At 47.5% G+C, this 24314-nt stretch overlaps 1 protein-coding gene across 4 annotated transcripts in view; it reads left to right on the top strand.

Annotated features, from left to right (window-relative positions):
• The first annotated feature begins 7264 nt into the window (after window positions 1-7264).
• CCNE1 (cyclin E1) overlaps window positions 7265-24314 on the top strand; it is a 39549-nt gene continuing 22499 nt past the window's right edge. The window contains exons 1-4 of one of the 4 annotated variants that reach the window (XM_068261047.1): window positions 7265-7397; window positions 9420-9504; window positions 9631-9705; window positions 18249-18397. In XM_068261047.1, coding sequence (XP_068117148.1) covers window positions 9430-9504; window positions 9631-9705; window positions 18249-18397 — 299 coding nt within the window. In that variant the 5' untranslated portion in view covers window positions 7265-7397; window positions 9420-9429. Of the gene's footprint in view, window positions 7398-7825; window positions 8367-9419; window positions 9505-9630; window positions 9706-18248; window positions 18398-24314 lie in introns of those variants that run through there. The other 3 variants (XM_068261046.1, XM_068261048.1, XM_068261049.1) reach the window with 3 other exon arrangements.

Below are 24314 nucleotides of genomic sequence, written 5' to 3'. Positions count from 1 at the left end.
GAAGGGAACGGCCAGAAAAGGCGCAGCTTCCGAGAGAAGCTGTCGCTTTTTCAGCGGGGGAGAGGAATCAATGATCGGGCACCATAGCCTGATACATTGATTCCCTGGCTACCGAATCCGCGGGCGGGAGTGCGCATGCACGCGCGATCGGCCGCGGGAGCGTGCATGGTTCCTGGACGTAGAAACTACGTCCAGGAACCAAAATAAGTTAATGATCATTGCATTAGTCTATGGCGGTGCCATTTTCGTTCACCAACTGCCGTTGTCTTTTTTTCCCTGCCACCACTGCCGTTAATAGCGTTGAAAGTTAATACTCATTTTGTTTCCGGCGAAGCGATTGCCCTTTTTTCCCCTTCCCCCCCATTATCTCTGAACTTATTTTCTGTACCCATATATGGTTAGCTAATGACTAGAGGAGCGCAACAACTGTGATTGATTTTTATATGGGAAACGGAACCATACATAACCTGTTTTTCCTGTTAGATATGTTTATCGCTCGGTGATTGGTGTGGGATTTATAAACGTGAGGATTCAGCACTTTTAGGGGTAGCAGGAAAAAAGGGTGCCGGCTGAGGGTGGCCGAAAAGGGCGCCGCCATAGACTTTAATGCAATTATCGTTAAAGGGACACTTAAGTCAAACAAAAAAAATGAGTTTTAGGGCTTGTTTCCACTGTTGCGACGTGATTTCGCCGGCATTCCGACGCTTGTAAAAACGCAGGCGGATGCGTTTTTACCCGCGATTTCGCGTGCGATTTCGCATGGCAGGGTGCCATGCAAAATTAACCATGACACTGCCAGGGCAAAATAAAATTGAAAAAGGTGCGAAATCGCACGCGAAATCGCGGGTAAAAACGCATGTAACAAACGCATGCGTTTTTACTATTAAATACATTAGCGGCGATTCGCATGCATTCCACTCGCAGGCGAATTCGTTGGCTCTTTTGTGCGTTTTTTTTACCGCTGAAAAAAACGCACCTCAACAACGCTACAGTGGAAACAGGCCCATCCACTTGCATTACATGTGCGAATCTGCATGCGTTGGACGCATGCAGATTCGCGATAGTGGAAACGAGCCCTTACTCACCTAGGGCTTCCAATAGCCCCCTGCAGCTGTCCGGTGCCCTCGCCACCTCCCTCCGATCCTCCTGGCCCCGCCGGCAGCCACTTCCTGTTTCGGTGACAGGAGCTGACAGGCTGGGGACGCGAGTGATTCTTCATGTTCCCAGACACATTAGCACCCTCTGTTGCTATATGGTATATGATATATGCTATGGCAGCATAGATGGCGCTATTGTGGCCCTTTAATACAGCGAAAAAAGCAGAAAAAGGGTGCCACAATAAATGTAGTTAACAACATTAGAACATTTAAGTTTTGAAGTATGTTATCGTTTTAGAAGCTTGCAACGATATAGTTTTTGACACATTTCATTTGTATGTACAGATTTTACGTTATCAAAGATCTAAAGCCGCATCTACACGCGTAGATGCTGCCGCGATGCTGCTTATCAATCGAGCCACTGATGCGGCTCGATTGATAAGATCCGACAGGACGGATCTCCGTACCGCCGATTCCCTGCTCGATCCCCGCGAGGGGACAATGGCAGGGAATCGTGCGGGAGATAAGCGGGGACGAGCGGGGAATCGAATGCGGCGCGCGAGCGGGGACGCGGCGGGCACGCGGAAGAGGCGATCCGGCGGCTAATCGAGCCGCCGGATCGCTACAATGTCCCTCCGTGTAGATGGGGCTTTATTGGTTCTATATGGAAAAGGGTGTCTCTGTAGAGGGAGTGGTTAGGCAACACCAGGGGGAGTGGTTAGGGTTAGGCACTACCCAGGTGCCGGTTAGTTTTAGGCACCACCAGGGGGGTGGTTAGGGTTAGGCACCACCAGGGGAGGGCTCTGTGTGAGAGTAAGGTTGGGTTAAGCTGTATTGTTGAATTACGTAACGATTTTTAATGTTAATCTTTTAATTATTATTTCCCATTGTCTGTTTTTACAACGGTAGTTAATAAAGTTTGACAACGATGTTTATCGTAATCAGATTTCATTAACGACCGGCACCATTTCATTATCCAGCTGGGCCCTTTTTTCACTGCGCCCTTTTTTCATGCACGCCTTTTAGGGAAGTGCTCATTCGTACTAACAATATAATGCCAGATTGCTGGATTGAAACAGAAGTTTTATTCGAGCTCTCGACCCATACCATTGTTTCAACAAAAATCTGTAAAAATCAAATAATTTGGTTATATGACATACGAGCGTCGATAAAACAGCACGGGAGATATGGGCGCAGCCGGTGCCAGCATAGGCCGCAATAGAAATTAATCAGCGAGTAATTTGGGCTTCATCAAAAGACAGAGCACAAATTACTTTTAAAACGCTGTAATTCGGCCACCAGTAATAGCTGGAAGCCAAATGACCTCATACCCCACTATCTACGGTGAGCTGGAGGGGGAATAATTAACGCCACTGGGACTTGTGCAGGAGCAGGGTAAGCCATAAATCGCCTTTAGCTTGCATCCAAATCTACCGGCGCCCTTCTTATAGGTATGGTATGTATGGCCACCTTTATATTGTACCGCCAAAACAGCTCTGACACATTCCCAGCCCACAAGAGCTGTGAAGATGTCCTGAGTTGTCCAGCTCCATGAGGCTATCAGCAGAGCCTTGTGGGGTGGGGCTTCCATAAACCGGACATCTTACAGATCCTTGCTAGGCCCGAGATCGGGGGAAAATGGAAGCCAAAGAAATTGTGATTTGTGGGAACAGGCCACCTTCTTGCTCCATTATCCAGTTCTGACTCTCACTTGACCGCAGTAGGCAATGGACAGTGGGTCACATGGGCTCTCTGACCAGTCTGCAGCTACACAGCCCCCCATACACACCAAGCTGCGGTATACTGTGTGCGCTGACCGCTCTCTCCAATGGCCGGCAACAAGTACATCATCTGTCTTGCATGCAAATTTTAGTGCAATTCATAAGAGCTGTGAGGCTATGTGGTCAGTTGCAAAACGCACCCGTCATGAGTGAGAACTGCAATTATTATTAATTAGTATTCATAAAGCAACGACATCTTCCGCACTGCTGTACAGAGTATATTGTTTTGTCACTTAGGCCTAGTGCACACCAGAGCGTTTCGGCTGCGGTTTGCGATCCGCTTGCGGGTGCGGATCCGCTTGGGTAATGTATTTCAATGGGCTGGTGCACACCAGAGCGGGAGGTGTTTTGCAGAAACGCATACTCCCGGGCTGCTGCAGATTTTGGATTGCGGATGCGTTTCTGCCTCAATGTTAAGTATAGGAAAACCGCAAACCGCTCTGAAAAACGGCACTTCAGAGCGGTTTGCCAGGCGTTTGTTACTGTAGCAGTTCAGTAACAGCTTTACTGTAACAATACATGAAATCTACTACACCAAAAACGCTTCCCAAAACCGCAAAATGCTAGCTGAAACACTACATAAAAATAAGAAAACGTTTCAAAATCTGCTAGCATTTTGCGGATCTGCTAGTGGTTTTTGGTGTGCACCAGGCCACATCAGAGGAGTTTTTCTGAGCGTTTTGAATTTTTAAATCTGCTGCTAATGTTATCCTATGTGTCTGTGCACACTGGAGCAATGAGGTTTTGTAAAAAAACGCATAGCATTACATTGGGAAGAGCTTTTGAAACCTCTAAAAGCTAACGTGCACCTAACGCATCGTATGGTGCTGCAAGAGAGGACGGTAGAGTGAGCCGCGTTAGGCGGCTCTATCCCTATAAGGTCTCCCAGAGTGGCCCTGATTGGCCGGCGGGACCACGTGATGCGGAGCGAGACACTCCGCATCACGTGGTCCCACCGGCCAATCAGCTGCCGCCAGTGCAGTGCATATTAAGTAGCCATGTACGCGGCTACTGCAGCTGGCTCTCCCCGCCTCCTCTCTGCCCCCCACTGAGCATGTGCAAACAGTCTAACGAGGCTATAGCCGCTCTAACGCCGTAGTATGCTGCACTTTACGGACAACGTGCAGCGTTACATGTAACGCAACGTGGGCTGTGTGAACAGCCCACTTGTGTTACATTGCTGTGCGTTGGGGGAGCGTTACAGGCACACTAACGTGCACCTGTAACGTCCCTGTGTGGAAGCAGCCTAAGGGTACGTTTCCATTGGTGCGGTGCAATTCCAGTGCATCCCCCCCCCACCACCACCACCTTGCCCGGCATGCAAGCCGTGCTCCCCATTGCGAGGACTCCCTGCTGCGCCTGCGCTCTCCCTGAACCTGGCCTCCTGCTCTCCAACTTCCGCCCACGGGCCACACATGCGCAGTACTGCAAACGCACAGACACGGACAGGAGAGGATGCAGGGACACACCGCTTTAATTATAGAGAATGCAACTGAGCAGCATAATTGGGCCAATATAATGCATATATTCTGATTTTTACCCACAATTCCAAGCTGCATATTGTTTGTATTAAATTAGTATTTAAGAAATGATGTCCATCTCAATGACCACCTCTGGGCACCCATGACCCTGTCGTCAGTTCAGTCTTCCTTGAAGCACGTTTGGTGGGTACCAGTCGCTGCATACCGGGGTACTTAGTCTGTACGTTATTGGAGACCATATACCATTCCAGAATCTGTGAGATTGTTACACTTGCCTGTTTTCCTCAAGAACCGACCGCCCAGTTTCTGTCTGTAAGGAATGGCTTGCTGTGGCATGGGTCCACTTGTGGCAGGCTTCCATCCCATAATTCCAGCATGAACACTTGTTATGGACGTCACCACGGTGACAATGTTCACGTCAGGACCTGCTGGTTTGCGAACGCCAATGGTCAGCTGATCTGAGGTCAAAGGTCATGCTGACTATTCTGGGGTGGAACTTAACCATGTTGAACCCATGCTGTGGCAAAATACCCTATCTACTACTCAATAAATGCTACCCCTTTACAGGTACCACTGTGATAGTTTGAGTATAACGCTTGTGCACAATAACCCTAGTTATGAAAAGAGAAGGGTGAAAAGCATGCACTGAAATGCTCATAGGCTTGGAGTGTTTATTTATCTTTGTATGTGTCAGAGTGGTGCAACTAAATATTTTGAATAAAACAAAAATATTTGGTGTGGGTCCGCTTTACCCAGCATGCGTCTTCTTTCATCCATCCCATGGCGCCTCCCACGCTGCATTCCAAGCCATGTCACGTGACTACAAACACTTCCTCCTACAACACGGAAGAAGGAAGTGTTTGTAGTCACATGACGCGGCTTGGAATGCAGCGTGGGAGGCGCCATGGGACATATGAAAGAAGGTGGCTGCTGGGTAAGTTTAACCCCCCTTATACACCCTCTCAGCTGCAGTAATTAGGAGGATGAAATCGAATTAAACCTATCCAGATTTCATTCGTTTTTAACAATTTCCCCCTCCCCCGGGACGAGTAAGTACGCCCCTGCAAAATGACACAACTCAGTGCAGGGGCATAGCTACTACATCCCTCTCGCCGCGCCCCCCCCCCCCCCCCCCCCCCCCCCCGCTCACCCCCTCCCCCACGCTTAGTACAGCCGATCGTTAGCTGCTAGATCAATGATTCGGAACACAAATCCCATCCATTGATCTAAGTCCCCCTGTGAATGGCTGCAGCCGTCTATTCAGACGGCTCTGCCATTCATAAATCCCGGTCCACGTAGTGCTTCCATTTCCGTATGGTAAAGGTACGGTAACTGAAGTCACCACCGAGGACATCTTGTGGCGAAATTGTAATACTACATCCCCCTTTTTTCAGTTAATGATCCCTTGTTACCTTTTTTTTTCTTTTTAAATTAACCCCTGACCTCCCACACTCCCCTAAAGTTACCATTTTTATTTTTTTTAATTAAAAAAAATTACAAATTAAAAAAAAAGATACATAGTTATCTTAGGGACTGAACTTTTTTAAATATGTATATAAAAACTGTTTACTACAATTACTTTATAAATTATGGGCTTGTAATTAGGGATAGACGCAAAACTGAAAAAATGCACCTTTATTTCCAAATTAAAATATTGGCGCCATACATTGTACTAGGGAAAAATTTTAAACTTTGCAATAACCGAGATAAATGGGCAAATAAAATGTGTGGGTTTTAATTACGGTAGCATGTTTTATTTTGAAACTATAATGGCTGAAAACTGAGAAGTAGCGATTTTTTTTCAATATTTTTTATTCCCATTAAAACTGAGTTAAAATAATTCTTAGCAAAAAGTACGCCCCAAAGAAAGCCTAATCAGTGGCGAAAAAACAAGATCTAGATTGTTTTGTTGTGATAAGTAGTAATAAAGTTATAGGTGAATGAATGGGTGAAAATTGCTCTGGTTTTTTAAAGGGAAAAACCCTTTGAGGTGAAGTGGTTAATCCATCGTTCATCCCGAGTACATGTGAAATCGGCGCTGGTAGACCTGGGCGCAGGATCCAGCTGTTATACGGCTGATCCTGCTTCTGCACAAGTCCGGTCCGCTTTAATTACTATTCCCCCTCCAGGTCGCCATGGATAGTGGGGGAATGAAATAATTTGGCTTCCAGCAATTGCTGGAAGACGAATTATTATGTTTTTTTAAGCAACCTTAAACGTTACTCACTGAGCGCTGCAATAGGAGTGATTCCTATTGTAGTCTATGGAGGCGCCGGCTGCGCCCAAATCTAGCAGTGCTGAAAAGCACTGCTCCGTTCATCCCTGGTCAGAAACACCTGATCTGCTGCATGCTTGTTTAGGGGCTATTGCTAAAAGTATTAGAGGCAGAGGATCAGCAGGACAGCCAGGCAACTGGTATAGGTACATGTATGGAACTTGGAACTGGACCAATCTGCACTTCCTGTTGACTTTAATTGGCCCAATTCCAATTTACATAAATTTGTATTAAATTTGCATGTAAGCTGGGATATTAGCATTTAATTGACCTTAGACATGACACAATCATGCTTTATTCACTTCGCCTGACAGAAGTTTTTAATTTTTTGGCTGATTGATGGATGACTGTTAGTGTATAATCTAGTGCCAGTGGCGGGAGAGTGATCTAGTCTGGCAGCAGATGGCGCTGTAGAGCGCAGTCATTATACATCAGCTGTCGGCTCCAGAACATCGTGGCGGGGAGGTGTAATGAGGCGGCTCAGCCAGCAGGTGTCGCTGGTGTGCACGCTGCTCGCATAGAGAGATAGCATTATATGGAAATAAGCATTCTCCGTGGAATGTTTGACTTTCCAGCGCGCGTCCTCGCGCTTCCGACTCCGCCCCTCGTGTGAAGCCCCGCCCCTGGCGGGAGTTCCGCCCTCCCTCTCTCCCCGGCTGGCAGTGCAGATAGCCCGGCTGGCGGGGGAGGCCGGGGAATTTGGCTGCGGATCGGAGGAGATCGCCCTTGCCACGTGCGTCTGATGCTGGAGCCGCCAATCCGGGTATTCCCTAGTGGCCTCACTGCACCCCCTTATCTGGGAGCCCCCCGGTACCCCCCGCTGCTGCCTGCCCCCCTTACCCCTCCTCCCAGCATCAGTCATTTCTATACTGTTGCTGGATTGATTGCTCTGATCACCATGTGAGATCATCCATGAGAGCCCCTCATTTTTCTTTCCTGTACCCCAAAATATTCAAGTGACCCCCAAAACTCAATCCACTCCCCCACCTGCTCAATTGTAGTGTGACTACTATTGTTTTACCAATACAGGGGGGCTCTTTTGTTTGCTGTATCTAGCTGGACCCCCCCCCCAGATCACTCCCCAGAAGCCCCCCAAAAAGATAAGACAATCACCATATTGTATTGTGCACTGCTTTTTGTTTCTTTCTGATTGCACCAGCACTGGGGACACTTTTTTTTTTTTTTTTTTTTTTTTTTTTTTTTTAGTGCTGCACCCCAATATATTTAGCTGATCCTCAACCCCCTTCCCACACCCCAGTCTGCAGTGTTAAACTTGTATTGGAATAAACTTTCAATGCTCTCATGTTGCTTCCACCAATGGAGTAGGACTGACCCTGCAATCTGTTTAAATTATTCACCTGCTCCCATAAAATAGTTGTGAACCCCACACACTTATCACCAATCGTATTGACTGCTCTCCGGTTATCTGGTTGGTACAATCTGCAATCCACCTTCTACCTGACCCCCCCCCCCCCCCTTTTTTTTTTTTTTTTTTTTTTTTGCGCTGTATCTCAAACTTTTTCTGTACCCCAATACCAGCCTTTGGGGTTAACCCCCTCTTAAACTCTCCATTCCCCAGCGGCAATCTGTTCTATCACAGTTTTCTCCCCTTACTCTTGTTTCTGGTTTTGGGGTGCTCCACCCCATTATTTTACACTGGCTGTAACACCCCCAAACCCTCTGCACGGCCCTGGGGTTGTCCATCACTGTTGGCTGCTATTGGGCGACACAGGTAAGCACCTCCAGCAACAACACTACTTCATTTCTGGGGAAATCTAGGGTCACTGCTGCTCCTCTCTGTTGTAGTTTTATATAAAAAATATTTTATTGGATGTTTTAGCGGTGAGAAGGGGGTCAGTGATTGTGCGAGTGGAACTTTGAAGCATATTCAAGTCACCAGATCTTTTGAGCTTTTTGGGGTGTGCTTTGTCTTTCTGCATTTTTGGAGGGTGGGGGTGCTGAGTGACTGAGCACCATGATTGTGCTATGCATAGGAAAACCTTGTCCCTATACTTCTTGGGTTCTCGGAGTCCATTTCATCCTATGGCTGGGTGGCTATTCTGTGAGTCCTGGTTTGATATGCCTAGTACACACAATTAGATTTTTCTGGCAGATTTCCTGCCAGATCGATTTCCAACATGTCCGATCTGATTTACGATCGATTTTTCTGTTCACTTCTATGGAAAATCGATCAGACATCAGATCGGACATGTTGGAAATAATCGATCTGGCAGGAAATCTTGTTGTGTGTACTGGGCATAATATGTTTTGGGGGACCCCCTGGAGTAAGGAAGGGGGTGGAGTATTGATAATGAGGGGCATGGTCAGCAGGGCAGGTGGATGTGTATATCCTGGATCCTTGATGCTGGGGGATGGAAGTGAACGCCTTATTGGCTGCCTTCCCCTCCCCCAGCACAAAGTTAGCATGCACTTGCCAACCCTCCCTCAGTTTCTACAGCATCCCTCTCTGTGGTCTGGAGTATCACTAGTGTGGCTGGACCCTCCACAGCACCTCCACTCGGCAGGACTCCCTGCAGCACCCCCACTTGCTAGGACTGCCCCAGCACCCACTTAATTGTTAGTCCCCACCTTGCTATGTGGTTTGGCTGCCTCCCCATCCCTACGTTGCCTCCTAGGTGTCCCAGCTATGCCCATCTTCTCCAGGTAGGTTCATCACTTCCATCTCTGCTGCCCTTTGCAGGTGACACTGTAAAAAAAAATATTTCAAGCTGCCCCATTACATCACAATTCCTCCCCAACTGAGATTTCTGTGCCTGACTTACAGCTCGGAGGAGATGCAGACAAAGACGGAGGGGTCGGCCGGCGGCTCTGTTCCTCGCTCGCGAAAGAGGAAGGCAGATGTTGCTATTGTAAGTGAACACAAAGAGCCGTGTGTGGTGGTGGTGGTGTTGGTGATGGGTGGGGGTGACCGGGTGCTGGTTGTCTGTCTGCTTCGCTCACTGCGCTTCCTAACCAGACTGACTTGTGTGCTGCAGCTCTTGCAGGACCCAGATGAGAACCTGGACCCGGAGGTGATGCAGATGACCCGGAAAAAGCAATACCGGCACAGGGTAATGATCGCTGTCCTTGGCGTGCGCACTTTTTTATTTTCCCCAGGTTGTTGGTTGTTTTACCTTTTGAAGAGGTTGATTTGTTAGGCCTGTTTATACGGGCAGCAGCGGCTACTTCTTCTTTTGCGCCCGTGTGTATGTTCGGGGTTGGGTGAAGTGGTTATCGGGTTGCTTTTTTGGCCAGTTAGTTTGACGGTTGCATGCTGTGGTAGTCAGAACCATACGTCGCTCCTTAGAACGGTTCCCGTAAATGTCGATCTTTACAAAGGCGCCGCATTCCTATGCCATGTGCAAGGCCTTCCCTTGTGAGACAATTGCTGTGGGTCAACCGATGGACACCTTGTCAGATGCAGCAGTTGAACTGGTGATTTTGTGCAACTGGCAATATCAGAAGTCTGTCTGAACAAGGTTAGTCTGTGTACAGGATAACGGAGTGTCAGTGGATTGGCTGTTGGGCCCATAACCATACAGCTCAAACACTGGCACAAAACCAGCTGCATGAAATGTGGCTTAAAAACCAACCTGGCGTTCTATTAAGATCACCAGTGTGGCTGCGCAGCAGTATTTTTTTTTTTTTTTAATCATGTAGCTAGCCTAGCGCTAGCTGCATGATTCCCCCCCCCACCCTTCTGATCGCTGCTGGCGATCAAACCCACCAGGAAATCCCCGTTCTGAACAGGATTTCCTTTAGGGCTTCCCCCGTTGCCATGGTGTCATTGACGTCACAGGGAGTCCCGATCCACCCCTCAGTGCTGCCTGGCACTGATTGGCCAGGCTGCGCAGGGGTCCCGAGGGGGGGGTGTTCCTGTTACGCGGAACGGCGGCGATCGCGTACAACCCGCAGCTAGCAAAGTGCTAGCTGCGTGTTTTTGGTTTTTTTTTAAATTGTGCAAATCGGCCCACCAGGGCCGGAGCGGTGCACAGCGGCGGTCATGGATGAGCTGAGCCCGTCCATAACCGCCAAGGAGGTTAAGTGAACCTTAACCAAGTGAAATTATTAGAAATAAACACTGTACCTGCAAATATTCTATACTGATCTCGCTGCCAGTACCTCACAGAAGCTCACCATTTTCTCCTAACGATTCCTTCCAGTTCTGTCAAGATTTTGTAAGAACTGAAATCTATCCTTTTGCTGTCAGTTAAGGTGCATCAGACCAAATATGGGCAGATAGGCTGTTCGCTGCCCATACACCACATGCCGATTCCTGATCAATTTCATGTTGAAATCGATCCAGAATTGGCCTTGTGCGCTGCATTTGCTGGCCTGAATCTGTCCCCTTAATGTTCAATGTTCAAACCTCTTACTTCAGTTCGCCTGTAACGTGAATCAGAGGTGAGTGTTATATGGAGGCTGCCATCAAAAAAAGAACTAAATCTAAAAATACCTTCTGCTCAAAAATCAGCAGAGTTAAATTACAAGGTAAAGGGAACCTAAAGTGAGAGGGATATGGATGTTTCCTTTTAAACCATACCAGTTGCCTGGCAGTCCTCCTGATTCAGAGCACCTAATCTGCATGCTTGTTCAGGGGCTGTGGCTAAAAATATTAGAGTACTCAGGATCAGGAGAGTCAGGCAACTGGTAATTATTTTAAAAGGTAAAATCCATATCCTTCTCAGTTTAGGTTCCCTTGAAGTGAGTGGGATATGGGGGCTGCCATATTTATTTCCTTTTAAGCAATACCAGTTGCCTGGCTGTCTTGTTGATCCTCTGCCTCTCAGGGCTCGTTTCCACTGTTGCGGTGCGGAATCGCCTGGATTCCACCGCGGACGAAATCGCATGCGGATGCGTTTCCGCATGCTGTTTTCCCCGCGATTTCGCATGGCTAGGAAGCAGGCGAATTTAACCATGTCACTGCCTGTGTAAAGTTCCATAGCCTTACATGCGAAATCGTACGCGAAATCGTGGCGAAAACCGCATGACAAAGCCGCATGCGATTTCCCTATTAAAAGCATTGCGGGCGATTCGCCCGCATTCCTGCCGCACGTGAAATCTGACGGCTCTGCCGTGCAGATTTTCCCCGCACACCAAAACGCCCCCGCACGACGCACAAGTGGAAACAATCCCATCCACTTGTATTGCCTATGCGAATCCGCATGCGGTGCCTGCATGCAGATTCGCTATAGTGGAAACGAGCCCTCATACTTTTAGCCATAGACCCTGAACAAGCATGCAGCAGATCAAGTGTTTCTGATAGTTCCCTCGCCAGCCTCCTGTGCCGTCTGGGTCCTCCTGCGCCGGCCGGGTCCTCTGCTCTTCGGCCACAATGTAATCTGGGGCGTATTGCACATGTGCGGCCCTGTCGCGCTCCAGTTGCTGGGAGTGCTCTGCATCTGCGCAGTGCTATTACATGGGATCAGAACGCTCCCAGCCATGCGTATTACGAAACGCAGACTGGCCTGACTGAAGGTACACTTTAGTGCCCCGACTGAAGGTACACTTTAGTGCCCCGACTGAAGGTACGCTTTAGTGCCCCGACTGAAGGTACACTTTAGTGCCCCGACTGAAGGTACACTTTAGTGCCCCGGCTGAAGGTACACTTTAGTGCCCCGGCTGAAGGTACACTTTAGTGCCCCGGCTGAAGGTACACTTTAGTGCCCCGGCTGAAGGTACACTTTAGTGCCCCGGCTGAAGGTACACTTTAGTGCCCCGGCTGAAGGTACACTTTAGTGCCCCGGCTGAAGGTACACTTTAGTGCCCCGGCTGAAGGTACACTTTAGTGCCCCGACTGAAGGTACACATTAAGCCTAGTACACACAATTTTGATTGGCCAATTTTACCACCTCCATGTAGTATGATCGTCAAAGATTTGAATACTATGAACAGGTTTGCGTAAGTGAACTTATACTACATGGGAGTGATAAAATCTGCCAGTCATTGGCCAATCAAAATTGGATGCGTACGTAAACTAAGGCCTGGTGCACACTTTCAGTTATGAGTGGCCAATCACTGACCAATTGTATCACCTCCATTTAGTATGAGGACTTACCCACACAATCTGCTCATAGTATTCAATATCCGTTACCCTTCATACTACGTGGAGGTGGTAAGATTGGTCAGTGATTGGCCAATCATAATTGAAAGTGTATACCACGGTTTGGTGAGAGGGATAAGAAGGCGGCAATTTATTTTCCAATTTAAAAGATATAGTTAATAAATGGACAATTATGCGTAGTGTCACACACCTGAAATGAGCATGCAGGTGGTGCAGTCTGAGTCCTGATCTGCATGCTGGTTCTGGGGCAGGGATACAGAAACAGGCACAGTACTCAGGCAAGCAGCACACTAGTCATAGAAAGCGGAGTCGGCAATGGCAGCTTGTTTTGGAGGCAGCACAATGATTAAAGTGTGCAGACTGAAATAAACATTGCCAGACAAAACCAGCATTTGCAGTCTTCCTTAGGCCTCTTTTCCACGAACTGTTGATAGGCAGTGTAATGCCTCTCAAACTCTCACAACTGCTTGCTGCTGCCTGGCAACTGCTTGCGGCTGCCTGGCAACTGCTTGCTGCTGCCTGGCAACTGCTTGCTGCTGCCTGGCAACTGCTTGCTGCTGCCTGGCAACTGCTTGCTGCTGCCTGGCAACTGCTTGCTGCTGCCTGGCAACTGCTTGCTGCTGCCTGGCAACTGCTTGCTGCTGCCTGGCAACTGCTTGCTGCTGCCTGGCAACTGCTTGCTGCTGCCTGGCAACTGCTTGCTGCTGCCTGGCAACTGCTTGCTGCTGCCTGGCAACTGCTTGCTGAGCACACAGCTCAACAGTTCGTGGAAAAGAGGCCCAAGAAGTGGGAAATATTTCCAGATTGCATTCAAATTGTAAGCAGCTTGGAAAAGGACCAATCAAATGGATTCCCTGATTGGATTGGCCCATTTCCAAGATGCTTACAATTTGCATGATATTTGCTTGCAAGGTAACATTTGAACACGGGCATTAAGCAGTCGGCTGGGGTGGAGCTTATTCATAAAAGTGCTTTGCCTCCATGTGCTGCTGGTAGCCTCCTGCCTCCCCATCCCACCCCCTCTTCCTGATAGGCAGCTTCCCTAAGCCCAGCATGTATGAGCCATCACAGGCTGCAGGCAGACTTTCATCCGAAAACAATCCCTTTCATTTTGTCCAGCAGAATTTTATCATACACTAGTCGATCCTACCTATAAATCTACAGCAGATTCAACTGACTTGATCAAATCTGCTAGAAATGGGTAACGTAAATGCTGCCTGGTCAAATCCTGTCCAAAGTCAGTTGATCACGCATGATGGAAAATTCTGCTTGATCGGTGGTCGGGATGGTGTAGCTAGCACCGTTCAAGTGTTGACAGTGCTCTCACCTGTCCTGTTGACTTGTGTCCTCCCATGTCTGGTGGTTTACATATACTATGCTGCAGGTTTCCTCCTCCGCATGTCCTCTGAACATCAATGTGTTACATGACCAGGAAGAGAACGCTAGCGCTCTGGTGTGTATGCTGCCAGACCTCTAGTGTCTGAACTTCAGCTTGTCACATGATCAGGAAGAGAAAACACTAGAGCTCTGTGTATGCTGCCAGACCTCTAGTGTAAGAACTTCAGCTTGTGTCACATGACCAGGAAGAGAAGAGGGACACGAGAAGACCTGTGACATGAAGTAAACCACCAGACACAGGACGGGCGAGCTCTGCTGCCAGCTGGGGGGTAGGCGGATGCGGTTTGCGGATCGCTTAGAAAACCGTTCGGTGTGCACCAGGCCTCACTCACTTTAGATCTTCCTGCAGCATAAAACATGCTGAGACTTGTGCTACTTCTGAAGCTAAAGATAGGCCGTGTGCATATTCTGTCAAGTCTTCTGCCTTTCCAATCAATTTTAGAAGTGCCGGTACACAGGTGGATAATAATTCAGGCGTTAAGATCGAATCTGCTGGCATTCTACCAATTGAAAGACTTCTGTTCGGTTTTTGGTCAGTTTTATCGATTAAAAGGCCCAATTTTGGTGTGATGGTACATTTTGTCAGGTGGGTGATTGGCTGCTGTACAGTGTTGTGTTGCACGGAGTGGTAGATCGTTAGTGGGGGCAATCCAACCTTGATTATATTTCTGCGTAGGAGTTCCCATGCTCTGTCGATATCCAACCAGTTCCACCTACTGATAGGTTTCTCTGGGATCAAATCACAGGGGAGGGGGGATGACACACCGGCCAGGCGTTGGTGGGAATTTCAACAGCTTTACCGTCGTGCCTCCTTGTGACTGGCATTTTTCTCCATGCCCGATTGATTCTTTCGGCCAGAAATCGATTGAAAGGTCGGGTGACAATATTGCGGCATTGATTTTCCTCCAATTTGATAAAAATGATTGGATCAGGTGGTCTATTGGCCTGCAGTAATGTATTTGCACCCTTGAGCTGAGTGTGGCACAGTATCAGATCGTTTGCTACTCCAATCAGTTTCCAGTAGGGAGTGAGTGTTTGTCAGACTGGGCTGCTATTGGCCCCTTTGTGGCTAACGTCTGAAAGCTTATTGGTTCGGAACATCTAAGTGACAGAATAGCCAAGCAGCTCGGGGTGACCCAAAACCATATATACATTTTAATTTAACTACTTGCTGACTGCGTCACGCCGATGGGCGTGGCCGCAGCCCCAGGACCGCCTAATGCAGATCGGCATAAGGTCCTGCAGGCCTCTTTTGCAGGAGTTTGTGCGCATCTCCTCATGGTAGGCGGAGTTCCGCCTTTAGTCTCCCAGCGGCGATCGCCGATAGGAGACTGTTAGATGGCGAAACTGCCGTCTTTTATCGGGGTACAGCGCTGCGATCTATGGCAGCGCTGTACAGGAACAGCCATGTGACCCGGCTGTCACCCTGGGGGAGACAGAAGTGATTGGCTGTCATAGGCTGAAGCCTATAACAGCTGATCACGGGGATTGGCTGGCTGAGAGAGAGAGGGAGGGTTTTTGAGAGAAAAGAGAGAAATAAGGAAATTTTATTTAAAAAATAAAAATAAAAATCATCCTGGCAGGGATTAGACCCAACCAACAGAAAGCTCTGTTGGCGGGGAGAAAAGGGGGGGGGAAATCACTTGTGTGCTGTTAAAACTTAAAACTGCAGTGGCTGTTTTTGTGAAAAATGGCCTGGTCTTTGGGGGGGGGGGGGGGGGGATGTTTAACACTGCAGTCCTCATATGGTTAATCGAGCAGATCTGTTGACCGCTCCAGCACTGAGCCAGGACTATTAGCACAGTCGCTCAATTTTTTTTTCTATACATTTTAAAGAACTGTTGGGAGAGATATGTGGAGGCGGACATTTATTTCCTTTTTAAACAATACCAGCTGCTTGGCTGCCCTGCTGATCCCCTGCCTCTAATACTTTCAGGCATAGCCCCCGAACAAGCATGCAGCAGATTAGGTGTTTCTGACATTGTCAGATCTGACATTAGCTGCATGCTTGTTTCTGGTGTTATTCAGACACTACTGCAGCCAAATAGATCAGCAGGGCTGCCAGGCAATTGGTATTGTTTAAGGAAATATGGCAGTCTCCACATACCTCTCACTACAGTTTTCTTTTAAACCAATTATGTCTTTGTGACTGGGAGAATGTATCCTTTGTATGATCTGACCACAATTGACCTATGTGTGGCTACTTTAAGAGATGTAGACACTGCATTGGCCAGAGCGGGTTGCTATGTACTGAACAAACACTCTTGTGCTGCTTGCAGGCCTGGGAGAGCTCAGAGGATTATGTAATGCAATTCAGACAGTGACTCAGTGCTAAATTCTCACAGGAAGAAGGCCCTGACCTCATTTTAGTGTTTTAGGCATTTTCGGCTTGCATGTATTTTAATTTCTACACTTTAGTATTAGCTCTCGTGTTGCTGATTGCAGAATTGAGAGGGGGGCAATCCGATACGTGACAAGGGAATGAGGCCCCCACCCGAAGAATAAAACCACCTGAAAGTGCGCGCTTCTTCCTGTTCCCCCGCTGCAGAATCTCTCATGCTAGACCAGAGAATTATTGTCGTTTCCTCCGGGCCCTAGAGCTGCCATGTGCTCATTACAAATGACCTTTTTTTTTGAGGGGAGGGGGGTTTAATGTTCTCTCCCTCTTCCCCCAGCTACTTCTTTTAAAGAGAACCAGAGACAATCTAAAGAAAATATTTTATACATACCTGGAGCTTCCTCCAGCCCCATACGCACGGATCGCACCCACACCGCCGTCCTTCGCTGCCTGCAGCTACGAGAACCGGCTCCCTGCTCTTTCGTCAGTCGGAGCCAGTCTAGCGTGGAAGTGCGCTCTTTGCAAATCTCTTCAGCAGCGGCTCGAGAGATGCGTAGAGGGCGCACTTCTCCAGCGTAGCCTGGCTCCGATGACGTCCGTGACAGGAGGCGGTTCTGGTAGTTGCGGGCAGCGGAGGACGGCGGTGTGGGAGCGATCCGTGCGTATGGGGCTGGAGGAAGCTCCAGGTATGTATAAAATCTTTTCTTTAGGATTGTCTCTGGTTCCCTGTAAGCAATTAATATATATTTATATTAGTGCATCGGTGAGGTGGGGTAGACCTTCTTGAAGAGGTGAGTTTTGAGGGCTTGTTTGATGGGGTTGAAGGAGATGGCAAGCCTGATGGGCAGTGGCAGAGAGTTCCACAGGATGGGGGCAGCTCTTAATACCTTGTCTTTCTGCACAACTTCCCATCAGACCTGACACTCATTGCCTTCTCTGCCTACATGGCCTCTGGTGGTCTTATGGTTCCCCCATATGACTTCCCTGGTGGTCTAGTGGTGCCCCCCTCCCTATACAGCTTCCCGGGTGTCTAGAAGCTATATGAGGGAGCACTTAACACCAGAGAAGTGAAATGGGGAGGGAGGTGGCACCACTAGACACCAGGGAAGCTAGATGAGAAAGGGAGAGAGCACCACCAGGAAGCTATGTAGAGGAGGGGGTGTCACTGGACACTTGGGAGGGTGGTCACTGTATGTAAATTTATGGCATGGCAAGGGTGGGCTCCATACGTTGAGTAGTGGGGTAGTAGCTGCTAATGTTGTGCATTGACTAAGATGCGTGCACACAACCAATTTTGATTGGCTAATTTTGCATGAAAGTGGTAAAATTGGGCACCCCTCCACCATGTCTCTTTCCACATACACCCCCCTTCAGAGTGGTGTCACTCTTCAGGCCCTGGGGCTCCAGGCCTTTTCCAGCCGAGAGGTGACCTGTACCAGTTTGGAGGCGGTTATCCTCCACAAGTGCAGTTAATGGTTGCTCATCTTGCAACCCACCCTTTTGAGTTCCACATTTCCTATTGACTAGACCTCTATATCCTCGGCACGTACTACACCATCCGATCTCCCAGGTTTTTTTTTTGTTTGGTTTTTTTATGGTTCGTCTTATCCACTCCAATATAGATAAGAGGCAGAGAAAGTGATTTACATTCGGAAAATAACAGTGCATTCCTCTGATTTAGTCCGTTCTAAAGGAGTAAAGCCAGAATTGGTTGAGATGCCTTGAGAAAATAAATATCTAAAATTAAAAAAAGTTGTAAAAGCTATTAGATTTCTGCCTAGTTTAATGGTGCAAAATGTTGCCTTGTATTTCAGGTCATGTGGAAGAGCATGGACTCATATACTAGTCCCCAGAAGATCATCCCCACTCCGGAGAAAGAGGATTCCACCCCAGAGTCCACCACCCCTCTATACCTTGCACTGAGGTTCAGACCCACGTCTGTTTCGCCTCTACCACAACTTAGGTACAGAAGTGTCTGTGGTGTTTGGGTGTATTGTTACTGACCGCTGTATGGTTGTGTGATGCACTCAGAGAAGTGTTTTGGTGTATTGTTACTGACCGCTCTATGGTTGTGTGATGCACTCAGAGAAGTGTCTGTGGTGTTTGGGTGTATTGTTACTGACCGCTCTATGGTTGTGTGATGCACTCACAGAAGTGTCTGTGGGGTTTGGGTGTATTGTTACTGACCGCTCTATGGTTGTGTGATGCACTCAGAGAAGTGTCTGTGGTGTTTGGGTGTATTGTTACTGACCGCTGTATGGTTGTGTGATGCACTCAGAGAAGTGTTTGGGTGTATTGTTACTGACCGCTGTATGGTTGTGTGATGCACTCAGAGAAGTGTCTGTGGTGTTTGGGTGTATTGTTACTGACCGCTCTATGGCTGTGTAATGCACTCAGAGGTGTCTGTGGTGTTTGGGTGTATTGTTACTGACCGCTCTATGGTTGTGTGATGCACTCAGCGAAGTGTCTGTGGTTGGGTGTATTGTTACTGACCGCTCTATGGTTGTGTGATGCACTCAGAGAAGTGTCTGTGGTCAGAGCCGGGACAAGGTCCTCCAGCACCCAAGGCTGAGACACCAAAGTGCACCACTCCATCCCTCCCACCCTAGCCATCACACACTGATTGCTATTAGACTAAGAGACGCCACAGGGCCCACAACCTCCCCAACACCTTAATATCTAGTTATATGGCTTGCAGTCACTGCTATGTATCCCCTTTTCTTATTTCTTTCTGCTTCAAACACAATTAGGAATGACAGCTGAATGAATTCTGTGCCCCCTCCTACACTGCGCCCTGAGGCTGGAGCCTCTCCAGCCTATGCCTCGGCCCGGCCCGACTGTGGTGTATTGTTACTGACCGCTCTATGGTTGTGTGATGCACTCAGAGAAGTGTCTGTGGTGTTTGGGTGTATTGTTACTGACCGCTGTATGGTTGTGTGATGCACTCAGCGAAGTGTCTGTGGTTAGGTGTATTGTTACTGACCGCTCTATGGTTGTGTGATGCACTCAGAGAAGTGTCTGTGAGGTTTGGGTGTGCTGTTACTGACCGGGAGATTATTAGGTTCTGATTAGAGATGTATGCAAACATCTCTGGGCAGCCTGGCCCTGTGCTACTTCCAGGTCGCAATGTCCTGCAGTAGTACGCATTCCCATGTCCGCACGCTTTGCGCTTGTGCAGCACGTCACAAAGTGTGCCCGGCCACAGGACACGTACCGCTGGGCATGCGTACTAATGGACACGGGCATGCGTACTACTGCGGGACATTGTGACCCGGAAGTAGTACAAGGCCAGGCTGCCCATTGATGTTAGCTGGTGAGCTGTTCGCCGCCATCTCTAGTTCTGCTAACACACTGCAGAAGTAAAGGCTGTGTTATCTTTTTGTCTCAGGACCCCTGTAGTGCGTACCTGTGAATTGGCCGCGGGGAGATTTGGGCGCAGGGTAAAGCCAATAAACTGCTCACCCTGCTCTTGCACAACTTCCGGTAGTAATTACTATTCCCCCTGCAGGCCACCGTAGGTAGTGGAAGAAAGATGTAATTCGGCTTCCAGCTATTGCTAGTGGCTGAATTGGTGATTTTGTAGTAATTTGTGCTCCTTCTTTTGACAGCGTCTAAATTACTCGCTGAGTGCCGCTATAGCAGGAATTCCTATTACGGCCTACAGTGGTGCCGGCCACGCCCAAATCTCCTGCACGATTTTTACAGCACTCGCCTCTGAAGTAGCTGACTTTTTAAATTTGAGCGTCCACTTTTCTAACCCCACCACTAATGCATATAATGGTAAATGGGGATGTAGTCCTCTAGAGAACTCACTCAACGATCCAGAGAGAGCTGATCACTGCCCAGCTTCCTGTCGGCCACCATCCCTCCTTCTCTGACAGACTGTGTAGACACTGAGGAGAGTTAAAGGGCTACAGGGCGGTGCACTTTGCAGTTATGTAATAAAAAAAAGATCCATTTTTATATTTATGGCTGTGTTAATGTAATTTGATTGGCCTTTTTTGAATCTTGCATAATCTGTGTATGCGTTATGACGTGGTCTTGTTGCAGATGCTGAAACCAGTTCTCATATTTCATGCAAAAGCTAATTGACCTGAGCAGCTGTTTTTATCTGAACACTGCTTTTCACCATCCCCCATTCCCTCCTTCTCTGACTGATTGCCAGTGGAAACTGAGGATTAGATCCTCACCCCCAGAGCAGCAGCAGCATTTCAGTGTGTTTTCGTCCGTCTGTCCACCCCGTGGTAACATAGTATCACGGAGGAGGAGCATGATAAAGATAGTCAATGAGATGCTAATGACTGTTTTTTTTTTTTTTATGTAAATATATGCAGCTATTTCCAGCCTCCATTTGATTAGCCCAATTCCAAGTTATATACATTTGCAATAGCTTAAAATGATCAACGTCTCCTTGATCTAGAGGTGGCATAAGTCCTCAGAGGAGATGGGGGCAAACTGAAGGTGCGTACACACATGCGACTATAGTCGTTTAAAACAATAGTTCCCCGATCATTTAAAATGACGATCGTTTAAAAAAAAAAAAATCCAACGATCATTAACTCAAACGATGGACGAGCTAGATCGTTAAAAACGAAAGATCTGCCTTGGTGGATTTTTTTTATACGACAATCGTTTGCAAAAGTAGTACATCGTTAGAAAACGGTCGTTCGTACTAGGCTTGACATGCGCATTTCGTTATCTCCACAGAACCTTTCATTTTTATGCGCAAGCGCAACAGTTGCTTTTCGTGATGCAACGTTTGTTCTATGAATGTGTCCTGTGACACGTTAATTGCTACATGATTATACTATAATTGTCATTTTAACAGGACAGAGTGTATTTTTGTATGTTTTGTCAACGCTATATTATGTAAAAGTTCTACCTACCTACATACAGTATGAAATCTTGTACTGTAATCTAATATACGTAACGTTAGTTTTACAGTGTAACGTACGTTTTGAACCGTTCGCTATGATGTCACTTCCAGGAACAGTATGACGTTGTTCCGGATCGTTCGTTAACAAACGATCAGATCGTTACACACCTTTAAAAGCTAACTTTACTTGGGTCGTTCTCTCGTCAATTAAAAGATCGTTCGTCGTTCACAACGAATGATCGTTGTCGTATGTGTGTACATAGCTTTAGAAGGGTCAAGTGCATATTATCATTGAGAAGGCAAGTGCAAATGAGGACACACCTGCTGAATGCTTATCCAATTCCTTGCTCATCCATGGGTTCGGAGCTCTTTGGCCAGAATAATGCTTCATACACACTTGAGATAAGTCTTTGGAAAAGGCAAGATCACAGACCAATTTTACCCCATTCCATGTAGTAGGAGAGCCATACTCTACACAGGTTATTCTATGGAGCTGAGCTCCCCATCAGATAAAATCTTTGCAAGATGCTGCACACAAAGATGCCCGTACACACTCCAAAGATCATTATCTGCAAAAGATCTGTTCCTGCAAAAGATCCGTTCCTGCAAAATGCATTCATAGTCTATGATATCTGCAGATCCTCATACACACTTGGTTTAACAGACAATCATCTGCAGATCAGATCCACCAGGATGGATTTTCAGATCTGCAGATGATTGCCAGATATGCAGATGAAGTCTGTTAAACCAAGTGTGTATGATGATCTGCAGATCTCATAGACTATGAATGCATTTTGCAGGAATGGATATTTTGCAGGAACAGATCTTTTGCAGATAATGACCTTTGGAGTGTGTACGGGCATCTTTGTGTGCAGCATCTTGCAAAGATTTTATCTGATGGGGAGTTCAGCTCCATAGAATATACTGTGTAGATATGGCTCTCATACTACATGGAATGGGGTAAAATTGGTCTGTGATCTTGCCTTTTCCAAAGACTTTTATCTCAAGTGTGTATCAAGCATTAGGGAGGACCTGCACCATATTAAAGTGCATCAGAACTGTGGGATGCTAAAGATTTTATACTCACCCGGAGCTTCCTCCAGCTCCATAAGCACATGTGAGTCCCTCGCCGCCCTCCTGCGGTCTGCTGTTCAGCCGCGATCAGCCCTGGTAATAGGTTCAATCTGGGCTGCTGTCCATGCGCAGTAGCCCAGACTGATTCCGACTGATCCTAGTACCAGGGCTGATTGAGGCTGAACAGCAGACCGCGGGAGGGCGGCGAGGGACTCACATGTGCTTATGGAGCTGGAGGAAGCTCCGGTTGAGTATAAAATCTTTAGCATCCCACAGCTCTGGTGCACTTTAAGCTGGTGAGTTTTACCAGTTTGGCTGATCCAGTGTCATCACTGAGCCATGTACGGCTTTCTTCAGCCCTCGCGTTGGTGGGGAACTGGTTACACCGATGTGACAGGTCCTCTTTGAAGCCTGTTTATGCTTTCTAGAAATGGAAAATTGAGTTCACCGGTTCCAAGTTTTGCTTTTCAGCCTCACTGGAAGTCCAGTCGCGGTGACAGTCTGGGCTGCACTTCAAAACTCATAAAGCGATCTGCGAAGATCTGGCAGCGCTCAGTGGCGGTCTGTGCGGAGGCGTCTGCCGTCTTGCTCACAGCTGCTCATTGCCGGGAAGCTTCTCTCTCTGTCTATGAAGTATATTCAGCAGCTGAGACTTGTGGGGTGTTCTGTGTGAACAGTAAGCCCAAATCCGGGTCACCAATGTTTCCCTAGCACTGTGCAAACGCCGAGGGGCAGAGGCCGTATTCATCCGCAAATAAACGCTTTCATTGCCTGTAAGTGGCGAAAGGAGGTCCTGCAGAGATGGCCAGGAATTAAAAAAAAAAGAATAAAAAAATCTTGCTGTCCTTAAAGTGAACCTCCGGACTAAAAATCAACTCAGCAGCACTAAAAAGGTTTGGTGTTTCTTTAACAGTTTTACAGCATCAGAACTTTGTTTCTCTTATACAAGCCTCATTTTTAGCTGCACAGAAGAAAACTGCCCGGGCTTTTTTCCCTGATGCTGTGCAAAGCATGATGGGATTTCTGATGTTGTTCTCGTTCTGCTGTTTTGGTGCAAATTTTTTTTTTTAGATTTTGAATTTGACATTTGAAGCCTAGCGCATGCAGCTGAGAGGGGTAATCAGGACACAGGACAGTTGGAACTCTGTCTCCTGCTCCTTGTCACCTCCTTTCAACCAAAAATATGGCTGCCCTCATGACAAAGATGGCAGCCCCCATTAATCACAAACATTGATTACAGTATTTTTGTTTAGGCTGAAGTTCCCCTTTAAAGGGCAACTGAAGTGAGAACAATATGGAGGCTGCCATATTTATCTTCTTTTAAACAATACCAGTTGCCTGGCAACCCTGCTGATCTATTTGGCTGCAGTAGTGTCTAAATCACACCACAAACAAGCATGCAAGCATAGCAACGCATACAGTGCTCCTCCAGCACTAGTAACAATAAAACAACCATGTGTTTCCTGAGCGTGGAAACTTTATTGCATCATGCCCACTGTCGCTCTCTCCAGCAAGTCTGCCTGCTGCTGCCTCAACGCATTAAGCACCTATGAGGTCCGCTGTCTCGCATGCGATTTGAGAAACGGGAAGAAGCATGTTAAATGCATTTTTTCCGCTTTGAAAATGCACAAATTTGTATGCGCAACCAATGACTTTCAAAAGTCATGCAAATCACATAAAATCATAAAAAAAAATGCGCAAATCACGTGCAGAGTAATGCGCGGTGCTGAAATCTGCAGCGGCAATGCTTCAGGTTTCTTCTTTTTTTTTTTTCCTCTCTCTCTCCTCGTTTTTGCCTCAATAATATGTATGTATCGTAGTCTGGACAATTTAGGGGGAAGCCAATTATCTATGTTTTTGGGATGTGGGAGGAAACCAGAATGCCTGGAGGAAACCCATGCAGACACTGGAAAAACATACAAACTCCTTG

The sequence above is a fragment of the Hyperolius riggenbachi genome, chromosome 11 (genome assembly GCF_040937935.1).
Source record: "Hyperolius riggenbachi isolate aHypRig1 chromosome 11, aHypRig1.pri, whole genome shotgun sequence".
NCBI classification, from domain to species: Eukaryota; Metazoa; Chordata; class Amphibia; order Anura; family Hyperoliidae; genus Hyperolius; species Hyperolius riggenbachi.
Note: the sequence above shows the minus strand (reverse complement) of the source record. Positions and strands in the feature narration are given on the sequence as shown.